At 34.7% G+C, this 11,017-nt stretch overlaps 2 protein-coding genes and 1 non-coding gene across 7 annotated transcripts; 2 read left to right on the forward strand and 1 right to left on the reverse strand.

The window, feature by feature from the left end:
- Positions 1 to 43: 43 nt before the first annotated feature.
- On the reverse strand, positions 44 to 3,599 carry LOC110673870 (phospholipid hydroperoxide glutathione peroxidase 1, chloroplastic). Of its 3 annotated transcripts, none has more exons than XM_021837099.2 (6): positions 3,175 to 3,599; positions 2,762 to 2,838; positions 2,508 to 2,569; positions 1,444 to 1,562; positions 1,189 to 1,356; positions 44 to 403 (listed from the first exon to the last, which is right to left on the reverse strand). In XM_021837099.2, the coding sequence occupies exons 1-6, from the start codon at positions 3,433 to 3,435 to the stop codon at positions 374 to 376; spliced, it is 717 nt and encodes a 238-aa protein (XP_021692791.1). In that variant the 5' UTR covers positions 3,436 to 3,599; the 3' UTR covers positions 44 to 373. The 3 variants fall into 3 exon arrangements, with proteins under 3 accessions (XP_021692791.1, XP_021692793.1, XP_021692792.1); XM_021837101.2 differs by lacking the exon at positions 44 to 403 and adding an exon at positions 430 to 744 and having other exon boundaries at positions 3,175 to 3,563; XM_021837100.2 differs by lacking the exon at positions 44 to 403 and adding an exon at positions 430 to 767 and having other exon boundaries at positions 3,175 to 3,563.
- Positions 3,600 to 3,741: 142 nt separating this feature from the next.
- Positions 3,742 to 8,391, forward strand: LOC110673868 (pentatricopeptide repeat-containing protein At1g08070, chloroplastic). 3 transcript variants are annotated; one of them, XM_021837097.2, is made up of 3 exons: positions 3,742 to 3,914; positions 4,362 to 4,525; positions 6,689 to 8,391. In XM_021837097.2, exon 3 carries the CDS (start codon positions 6,764 to 6,766, stop codon positions 8,297 to 8,299), a length of 1,536 nt encoding a protein of 511 aa, XP_021692789.2. In that variant the 5' UTR covers positions 3,742 to 3,914; positions 4,362 to 4,525; positions 6,689 to 6,763; the 3' UTR covers positions 8,300 to 8,391. The 3 variants fall into 3 exon arrangements, with proteins under 3 accessions (XP_021692789.2, XP_021692790.2, XP_021692787.2); XM_021837098.2 differs by having other exon boundaries at positions 4,365 to 4,525; XM_021837095.2 differs by having other exon boundaries at positions 3,742 to 4,525.
- On the forward strand, positions 4,137 to 4,242 carry LOC131171007 (small nucleolar RNA snoR103). The gene has a single exon (XR_009141766.1). It is a non-coding gene; the product is annotated as a small nucleolar RNA snoR103 (small nucleolar RNA).
- Positions 8,392 to 11,017: the final 2,626 nt, after the last annotated feature.

Genomic DNA, 11,017 nt, shown 5'->3' on the forward strand with positions numbered 1-11,017 from the left:
TCAGATTCATGTATTCATTATATACATGAAAGTAAAGCTCATATTAGCTGCACCCTATTGTTCATAGCATTAGACAACTTTTCACTGAACTAGTTTGTAAAGGTTCATTTACAAATGAAGGCTAAGATGTGAAGAAAAAACTATTCCAGGCAGAGCTTGTAGAGCCTCCAGAAGAAGAAAATATGACAGCAAGATGAACAAATAATAAAAGCGCAAATATTTGTATCAAATTTATCCATTATTTTAGGAAAAAATTATGTCAGAACTCCATTATAGAAAGACACTTGTATATCTGTGATTGCCTGCTGCAGAAATTTACACATGCTGATTTAATTTTCTCCGGTCAGGTGATATAACTGAGGCTCAACAGCATTTATGCTGCAAGCAGCTTCTGAATGTCCTTCTGCAACAAGAATGAGGAGGCTTAGATTAAGCAAATTACTGAATGCTCACTTTCAGAATTATTATTTTGTTTTTAAAATCTACAGCTTGGTTACAATCCGTAATGCATACCCAATGAATACGGTTGATCTTACATTTTAGTAATCATCTAACTGTTCCTACATCCTGACCAGATTTAATAAATAAAAAAAAAAGGCAGAAAAAAATTGGCATGACCACCATAACTTTGTATCAATCTTAAGCCAGGGCTGCAATGAAAATACATGTGCTTCTTGGTCAAAATGTATCCCTCACTTCTATTTGGTGCCTGTTGAGAACCTCTCAGCTTCTCAGAGTTCATTTCTGACAAGTTCTCACATAAGTACCTTTCATGTATTCAAATTGGTCAAAGAAATGGGCAGAGATTCAAAAGCCCAAATGCAAAAACTCAAAGGTGGCCATTGTAATCTTCAAAAGCCACCGAGATCTCGAAAAGGAATGCATTTTTTAAGGCTAAAAAACCAACATCTTTTATTACAACTAATTACAACTTATCAGTTATCAGAATGGTCTGACCAGTTCAGACAAAATGGATCATGTTATTTCAATAATAGCAGTAGTGGACTGAACAGAAATCCTTAATTTTTCTTAAAAAATGACTTCATTTAAAATTTGCATATAGCTCTCATCTCTTAGAATCATGAAAAAAACAAAGAAAAGACATCACCACTTCCTCCGTTACAACAATTCAGAAGAAATCAATTATTCAAGGATGTCCAACTATTGAAAATAAAAGAAGAAATATACCTCGATTTGGAAAGGTGATGTTGTTGGTGGATATCTCTCCACAACCTTACCATTCTTGTCCACCAGGAACTTCTCAAAATTCCACTTGATCACATCACCTAAAAATCCTCCAGCACTCGACTTCAGGAATTTATAAACTGGAGCTGTATTTGGTCCATTTACATCCACCTGTTATGCAAAATCACAGGTATTTGACTTTTTTTGGCCCATACATAATATATCTAGTGTCAAGATTAAGGGAATTATGCGAAATACCTTATCAAATATTGGGAATTCTGCTTTGAACCTGGTACAAGCAAATTGTTTGATCTCAGGATTTGACCCAGGCTCTTGTCCTCCAAATTGATTACAAGGGAAAGCTAGAATTTCAAATCCTAAGATGCAAATTACACAATCAAAAAATGGAAAAAAATTATTTCACAATGGTTTAAAATGTTAAAGTTAGTTGCAGAAATGTTAATAGCGATTGTAAGCTGAACATCACTAACCCGTAATCTCTCTCCTGTATATTTGAATTAAGTCCACTAATTGTTTCTCAAAACGATGAACATTATTGCTATGACTTTTAAAAGGTTAGATGCGAGCAAAGATCTTGTAAATTTTTTATCACTACAACGTAAAGGATATCATGTGGGTAAAATGATAGAGGAAACTTGAGTGCATAGTAACGCAGGACATTTTTTAGTGAAAAAGTAAGTCGAGCAACAATGGAAGCATGCTGGTGTGAAAGTGAGGGAAAATAACAATTTTTAGCAAGTTTGGGCAAAGTTGATTTTTGGGACAGCAAATCCCACCCCCAGGTGTGAGATTTCCTACACCCACCTGTGAGATTCTCTGGACAAAAGGCAACAACGTTTTTTTTAGTTAACTTTCATCTCCAGCAGTCCTAATTCACTTAGAACATCTTATAAAGATTTCTAGCAGCTGTAGAAACTAGATTAAAATTAATTAGGAAATCTCCTAGTCTATTCAGGACTTTTTAATATTTCCTACCTTATTTAGGTCTTCCTATTTTATTTAGGATTTCCTATTGTATTTTAATTTATCTAAAATTCCTATTTACTAGTTTCATATTCCTATTAGGTTTAGGAGATTAATGTCTTTAAATAACTCAGATTTTGGGAACAGATTGTGATCAATAAAAATCCAGACTGCCAAGTAAGCAGATTTCAAATAGAAAAAGACTAATTCCAATGATAGTCCACTTGCAAAGGTACTTAGATTATTGAAAAGAAGTTCTTGGACAAAAATCATATCGCAAAGTGCTAACAGATCAAATAGAAAGAATTCAGGTGCTTTCCTCCCAAAATTTAGCTTACCTTGAGTCTTGTACTTCTCATACAGGTGTGAGAGTTCCGTGTAATTTGATGATGTTAAACCACTACAACGAAGGACAAACTTCCAATAAGACCTCAAGTGCCTCAGAATATATAAAGGAATAAAAATGGGTTCGTCCCAATCATATGATTTCACATATGAAACATGAAACAGACTAAGCTCATAGGTGGCTACAAGATAGCTGACAAAGTATCTGACACGGAGAGACAAAGAGCATTCCTAAAGGAAAGATTACCATTTTGAAGCAACATTGACAATCAATAGAATTTTCCCCTTAAATTTGTTAAGAGAAACCTCCTTCCCATCAATGTCCTGCATTTAGTGGGCAAAAAAAGTTATTCGTCAAGCTACATTTTATTGCTAATTATGAATTATGATGCATTAGAACTTCAAATTTTGTAGGCATAAACAGACAATAACCATTTTGCAAGTGGATAAACAAAAAAAATGAATAATGAATCAATAATGGCTTCTGAATCTTATATATTTTGTACCAACATCACACAATTAAGCAGCAGATATTGATCTTTCAATCTTTACTCAGTTGAGATATGTAAAAAAAAAAAAATTCTTCAATTTAGAAAATTTAAAACAACACCCAACTATTGAAACTCGAAAACGTCGAAAAGGTATCAGTAAAATAATTACCTTCACAGAGTAGTCGTGTATAGTTTTCTCAGTGGCAGCTCTCGCGTAAACACCAAAAGAACGAGTTTTTGAGAGAACACCAGGGAATTTTAGCGATTGCAGAGAGAATCCATGTTGCAGAAAAGCACATGTAGAGGACCCAAGTGAGGACTTGGCAGAAGGAACAAAGAAAGCCATTGAAGGCCCCGAGGAATAAGAGTTTGGATTAGTTTTGAACAGGGTTAGACTCCGTAAAGGCGAAGAGAAAGGCACAGAAGCCATGTGAGTCTCGCTTTTTCTCTTCTGAACTCTCTGGTGGATTTTGATTTTTGGGAGTTAAAGAGCTTTGAATTGAAGAAGCTAAATGAACATTGAAAAATCGGAAATTTGACAAAAATGAGATTTCTGCAGTGGAAGATAATGCTCCACGTAGTCTTCTTTTGTCGTTAATGCAAATGAATGGAAGTGTCTAGCAATAATGGAGTTAAAATTAATTAATTAATTAATTAATTTTAATCTCTCAAGGTTGGGCTTTTAAGCCCAACAACATCGGTCAACATAACCATGTCTGGCCACTGGCCTAACCAAGAATGGTTCAAGGATCTGCTTTCATTTGTTTCATCTGCCGAGCGACTCGTCGTCTACCATATTTCCAAAATCCTTTCTTTCAACATGTTAGTAGTTTTGAGAGATGGAAGCAGCTCGAACAGTGATAAGCTTGAGAGTTGAGACCTCTGGTGGACGGGGTGCTCTCGCGCCAGGTTCTCTATCTCCCACTTCAACTCTGATCTCTGATGTTCAGTCTCTCTGCCCTTACTCTGTTTTATGGTTTCTGCATTAAAAACCTAACCTCGTATTCATACATAGACGAGATGGGAGCTGTCTAAAGAAAAGCATATTTAATTTTTTTAATGAAGATGAGATTTTTTGGACGAAATGTTGGTCTTGATGTTCCAGTAGCTGTCCTAATTCTTGGCGGGGCACTCAAGTTTGTGTACCTGCTGTAAATATGGACAAACAGCCATTTGTGGGATTTAGGTGGGCTTGCGATGAGTTCAGCAATGCCCATAAAGAACCCACATCACATGAAATCCTATCATCAGCCAATTTTCATAATTTACTTCTTTCTGGGTAAATTTTTATAATTTCATGGAAAACTATGTCTTTCATAATTTGTTGTTCTAACTACTGAAATTGCGGTTTGAAAGAAGTTATCGTGTGCACTTTACATTGGAAAGGCGAGATCTTGGCAAGCAGTTCGAGGATGTAAAGAGTTCCGGAATCGATTTAAGTCAAGGCAGCAGGAGTTAAATATCACCAGGACCAACTGCACTTCAAGTTTGCAAGGGCTCAAATCACTACCAACCAAAAGGTAAAATCCATTGCTCAAAAGAATAGTCACAGTTTATTTGTTTATTGATGATGCTTTAACCATACTGCTCATATGATTAAGTACGAGGTTTAGTTGACATTGTTGTTCCCATTAAAGATGAGTGGAAAAGTTGAAACGGGATTTAAATTTATTGAAGCAAGAAAATTGAAATTTTATTTGGAATTCAAGGTTGTCATGCTTCTTTCTTCTAATTAGTGAATATTTTTGCGTTGTTGAGTGTACCTGAAGTTATGTTCGTGTTATGGCAAGTGTCAATAAGGAAGGCGCTTGTTGTGATATCATAACGTGCTGAAATTCTTTTGCATATTCAGTATGCTAAAGAAATTGACAACAGAGAAGTTTGATGTTTTCAAGGGCCAACTGAGTAACGGACTAACTATAGAATTTCAACCATAGACACTAATAGTTAACATTATTGCATATCTTGAGTTCCTTCATGTTCCTAGTAATTCAACTATTTAGTTGGTAAAGAAACTTTATGGGCTGTTTGCCTTGAAAAATGTTATTTTAAATAATACTTGAGAAGGCACTGCTGGAGCCCAAAATTTGCCCCATATATGTTATCACAAACTCTAAGCCACACAATATAGCTTCCTTCAAGATAAAATAATAACAATAATGATAAACCTTGGCCTTAGGATTTAAGAATTATTATGTTATTTGGAGCTATATACAATGAAGGCGAAAAAAAAGAAAGAAATGAAAGAGTTAGTAATGTCCTTGTTATTGAATTTTGAAAGGTGGTTGCTGCTCAGAGGGAAGAAGAAGAGAAGGTTTGTCTGATGTAACTGGTGGTGGTGTGGATTTTATGTGCAGTGGTAAAGGATTCAAGGAAGAGATAAGGAGGTAATGTGAGCTGGTATAAGGAGGGGGCAGGCGGGGCAAATGTGTTTGCTTCTTCTTGTCATTGTTGAGGTTTTGTGGTTTGCTCTTTCTCAATTAACCATAGAAGATGTATAGTATGACAGTTTTAAGTGAAAAACTTAGTAATGTTCTTGTTATTGAATTGAAAGGTGGTTGCTGCTTAGAGGGAGGCAGAGGAGAAGGTTTGTATGAGGTAACTGGTGGTGGTGTGGATTGTATGTGTGGTGGTAAAGGATTCAATGAAGAGATAAGGTGTTATTGTGGGCTGGTATAAGGAGCAGGGCAGTTGGGATTATGGTTTGCTAGTTCTCAATTCGCCATAGAAGATTGTCAGTATGACAGTTTTAAGTTTGGCAGTTTAAAGGGGAAAAAGGTGTTGATTATTCTTGTGTTAATTATTAGGCTTTTCATGCCTTCAAATTTATGATATGATTATTTTTTTTCCATGTTTTTAAAAGAGAAAATTCTGATTAATTTTACATGTCTAATTTGGAATTGAAAAAAATGGCCAATTGAGGGAATGCTGATGCAATATGTCAGTTCTTCAACACCATCATAATTAACAAGATGAGAGCCCAAACTCTTAGTGTCCACACGGTCTCTCTTTCTGCAAATTGAAGGAACTGACCCCAAAATCTCAGATCTGAATAAGCCTTCTCTGGATTATATGGTTACTGCTAATGATACACTCTGTTAGACATGGTCTTGTTTGTTCTTTTAATTGCAGGAAAAATCAAAGAACAACATCATGTTGTAAAGCTCTTTTTGACCTGTACTCCGTTGTTTGTTCTTTCACAGTTGCTAAGCTGGTGAATTTCTTGTTTCAATAGAAGCAATGGACTTGCCCTGGACAAGTAATTAGGATTTTGAGATTAGTTTAATGGATTTTTAAATTTTACTGATTATCACTGCGTAAGAATATATTTTTAGCTTAATTCTCATTAAGTTTTTGTTTTTCATTCTCTGTGGGCTGGTGGAGGTGGTTTTCTTATATATACAGAAAAAAGGTCCAAGCATGCAAATATCTAAACAAATTTTTAAAAGTTACAAAGATTGAATTGTCGTGTATGAAAGTTGATTTGTTTGCTACGGGGGCCCAATTTTCTATGTGGATGATATCTTCTTTTTGTACTTTATCTTTAATTTATGTTCACCTTTATAGTTCATCCTTAAAGAATCTTTGAAAGACTTTGACTTTGATGTTTATCTTTTGCTAGTAAGTTGTAAGATATCTTTTTTTCCCATTGGACTTGATCTTTTGCTGCTGGTTTCAAACAGAGATGTGAAAGAGGAGAAGACAAAAGGTGGCAGGTAAAAGAGGGAGAGAGGAAGCTGAACTTTTGAAGCACTGAAATGCCGGTTTTAGCCTGCAACTGCTTCGCGCCTTCCCTAGAAGTACGAAAATGGAATGAGATTATGAAGAAGTACATGCTCATGGGGGACGCAGAACAAGCTATTCTAACTTACGTGAATATGCAAGTACTTGGCTTTGATGTTGATAATTATACATTTCCTGTTGTACTCAAAGCAGCTGGGAAGAGTTGTGTCTCTCATATTGGCTTTGCCCTTCACGGTCAGACGATAAAAACTGGTTTAGCTGCACATCCTTTTGTCCAAACTGCTTTGATAAACATGTATGGGACTCTTCATCACATTGTTGATGCTTGTAAAGTGTTTGCAAAGATGCCTGTCAAAGATTTGGTTTCGTGGAACTCCATGTTGGATGCACATGCTTCTAATGGCCAGATGGAAGATGCTATTCATCTGTTCAATTTGATGCCTTTAAAGGACCAATCATCTTTTAATATCATGATTTCTGGGTACTCAAGCTGTGGGGAAGCATTATCTGCTAGAAGCATCTTTGATAAAATGACGGTGAAGGATACTGTCTCTTGGAATTCAATGATATCAGCATATACTCGAGCTGGATATATGGAGAAGGCTCATGCATTGTTCAGGGAAATGCCAGTGAAAAATCCCATCACATGGAACACAATGATCACAGGGTGTTTACAAAGTGAACATTTCAATGAGGCTCTTGATTTGTTTGATGAAATGAAGACAACAAATTGCATTCCAGATTATCTAACAGTGACTAGTGTTTTGTCCGCATGTGCGCATTTGGGATCTCTAGAAACAGGAACTAAAATCCACATATATGCCATTGATAGTGGGCTTGCATCAAGTCCCCATGTGACAACAGCTTTGATAGAGATGTATGCCAAATGTGGAAGCATAGAGCAAGCTCTACAAGTGTTCCATAAATCCCAAGTTAAGGATATTTTTTGTTGGAATGCTATGATCTCTGGGCTTGCACTTCATGGTCAAGGATATGCTGCTTTAGAACTCTTTGACAAGATGAGAAGTAAGCTTGTAAGGCCTGATGATATTACCTTCATTGGCCTACTCAATGCCTGTAGCCATTCAGGTCTGGTACAAGAGGGTTGCCACCTATTTGATTCCATGCAAGAGGACTTTGGAATATCTCCCAAGTTGGAGCACTATGGATGCATGGTTGATCTTCTGGGAAGGGCTGGGCATCTTGATCAAGCATATCAGGTAATTGAAGCAATGCCATTTGAACCAGGAGAATCCATCCTGGGTGCATTGCTTAGTGCCTGTGTGATTCATCAGGATCTTGAGACTGGTGAGAGAGTGATGAAGCTAATTTCTTCTAAAGCCCGCTACCTTAGCGACGGGGAGCTAATGATGTTTGCAAACTTATATGCATCGTGTGGTAATTGGGAAGAAGCAAACAGATGGAGGGAGATGATGAATGACACAGGCATTGTTAAAACTGCTGGACAAAGTGCAATTGAAGTGAGTGGAAAGTTTCATCAGTTCCTGGCTGGAGAAACTGGGCAAAAGTTGCACATAAATGGTACTTAACACATGTCCTGGCTATGTAGTTTACCCGTGAATCGAAGAGAATGTTATTATTTAGTACTTTATTTTAATAAAATTAATTATTTAATAGAGAATAGCTTCGTTTCTTATATAAAGTCAAGTTAATAATTATATTACTCAAAGGCTATACACTTTTTCAAAAAAATATATATTTTTATTAAATTTTCTTCATAATTCCTTTTAAATACTGATACTTTGAGAGTGATTGATAACAATAATTATTATTTATTGATTTTTTTAATATAAATTCAAAAAATGTGAGGCAGAAGGATAATGATAAATATTTATTCATTTTCCTTAGAAACCATGTCAGTGATGTTAGCAAAAATCAGCCCGCCCACAGCTTTGTTGATACTTTCTTTTATTTTTTTTAGTTTCAGGAAAAAATTTTAATAATTATCTCTAAATTTATATAATTATAATATTATAATTCTTAAATTTTAAAATATAATATAAAATTTATTAAATTTTTAAATTTTATATAATAAAATTTTTTTAATTTTTAATTATTAATTTTTTACTTAAAAATTTACGTGTATAATTTCATTATGCTCTTAATTAATTTTTTTTTAATTATAAAATTATTCTCTTTATATTTAAAAAATTATTTTATTTATAATAAAAAATTTAATTTATATATAACTTAAAAAAAATTAAATTCTACGTTAAAACTATTTAAATTAATATTTAATTAAAAAATTAATAATGAGAGATTATAAAAATTTTATGATGTTATATTAAATAAATTTAGAGATTATTATTAAAATTTATTCATTTTTTTAGAGATTTTTAAAATAGAAAAATATGATTGATATCTGATTTACGTAATATTATAACCAATCTCTTGTCCTTATCATCTTCCTCTCCACACAGATCACTCATTCCAGTGTGGGCATCAGTTGAAATTTCAATAAATGGCATAGATATATAAATAAAGCAAAATAATAATAATAAAACTTGGCTTTTTACAACAACTGTCCGGTTAGACACTCAAAGGGATTGGACACTTGTCCTTTTCATTCCCTCAAAATATCTTATCTGAAAATTTAAAATTTTCCCATTTTTTCGAATTTTATCTTATTCTTATATTATATAAATTAAATTCTTGTATTTTTATTATTGTTTTTCTTTGATTATGAATTAGGATATATTATTTCAACTTGATATATTTTATTATTTAAAAATTAATATTATTAAATTATTTTTATAAAAAAAGTTAATGTGTTTTTTTTTAAGTGTAAATTATTACGACTCAACTTATGAGCCAGACCGGTATAAGGACTGGGACCAGTCTAAAGCCTTTGAAGTCCGTAGTAAGCCTAACTATTCCTTAACCCAACTCTAAGGCCCATTTGGGTTCAATTTCAAGAATTTAACCAGACAGAATCCGGTCATAAAGTGAACCTTTCAACGAGGAGTTTTTGACTCACCCGACCTGTAAATACAATATATAATCAATTAGGGAGCTCAGCTCACCCTCCACATACTCAATGTCATAAAAATAAATGGGAGCTCAGCTCTCTTATCCAGCCCATCAAACATGCATATAATAATACGTTTACAGATCCAAATCAAATAAATACTTCTAACACATGCTGAAATTCTAAGAGTTAACAGGTTTATACAAACATTAATAAACGACCTGCGAGGGAGAAAAGCAGGTTAACCTCAAAAATATCCTCCTGTGACCTGGAAAAATATTGAACAGGAGTGAGCGTTCGACTCAGAGAGTAAAATATCAATTTTAACCATAATCTCTATAACTATCTAAAGCTAATGCACCCTGTAGAGTGAAAGGTACCATCAGCAATATTTTCACATCATAACAGCAAAAAGTTAATTTGGAGCACTCACACACCCAGTAATATCAAATCATAAATATATGGGAGCTGATCCCCTATACAGCTCTCTTAAATCCAACATGTGCCATCGAAGAACTCAAGCCGGACTTTCGCCTAATAAACTAAATCGGGGTCCCAGCGAAGAACTCAAGCCGTGTCTACCCCGAAGGACCGGGTCCCAGTGAAGATCTCAAGCCGTGTCTACCTGTCCAATCCATAGCCAACACTATACCACACGCACACCAACGCACGCACACTGTTCCAAATTACCACAACAACATCCATGGCACTTTAACAGTTGTGAATGCAACATAAAACGTGCCTAGAGTTTAACTACATAGATATTTACATATAAGTGATGCATGGGCATGCTTGAACATATAATAATATCGAAATTACAATTAAAATTAATATTTTACTCACATACTTGACAGCAATCACTGTGGCAGCTGAGCGGAGGAAGAAGGTTGTCCCGGCTCACCTGATAATTTTATTATAATTGTTTAATACAATTGACTCAATACAACCCAAGAAAAGACCAAATACGTCATAAGTCGTGCCGAAAATTCGACAGAATCTCCCCTATACCTAGGACCTACCCAACCTGCAAATGGGTTTAAAACACACTTCTATATCCACCAACCATACACCTACAACTCAATTATATCACACAGCCCCTCCTGGGCCCATCCAAACAGTCATCAATCATAATATGTAAAATTACAGTTTAGTTCTTATAATTCACCCTTTTTGCAAAAACTACCCAAATAAACTCTAAAAATTCTAAAACTTTGCCCCGCGGGCCTTAGCAATATTACTAGGTTAATGCAGAAAGAATCATAATTTTCTGAGCTATCAC

The sequence above is a fragment of the Hevea brasiliensis genome, chromosome 11 (genome assembly GCF_030052815.1).
Source record: "Hevea brasiliensis isolate MT/VB/25A 57/8 chromosome 11, ASM3005281v1, whole genome shotgun sequence".
Classification (NCBI taxonomy): Eukaryota; Viridiplantae; Streptophyta; class Magnoliopsida; order Malpighiales; family Euphorbiaceae; genus Hevea; species Hevea brasiliensis.

Excerpts from the sequence above, each read along its gene's own strand:
- LOC110673870 (XM_021837099.2), bottom strand. The coding sequence starts at position 3,435 with ATGGCTTCTGTGCCTTTCTCTTCGCCTTTACGGAGTCTAACCCTGTTC. Across the intron at positions 1,357-1,443 it reads AATTCCCAATATTTGATAAG|GTGGATGTAAATGGACCAAA; the intron begins GTATTTCGCATA and ends TTTGCATAACAG. Across the intron at positions 404-1,188 it reads CATCACCTTTCCAAATCGAG|AAGGACATTCAGAAGCTGCT; the intron begins GTATATTTCTTC and ends TTCTTGTTGCAG.
- LOC110673868 (XM_021837095.2), top strand. The coding sequence starts at position 6,764 with ATGCCGGTTTTAGCCTGCAACTGCTTCGCGCCTTCCCTAGAAGTACGA.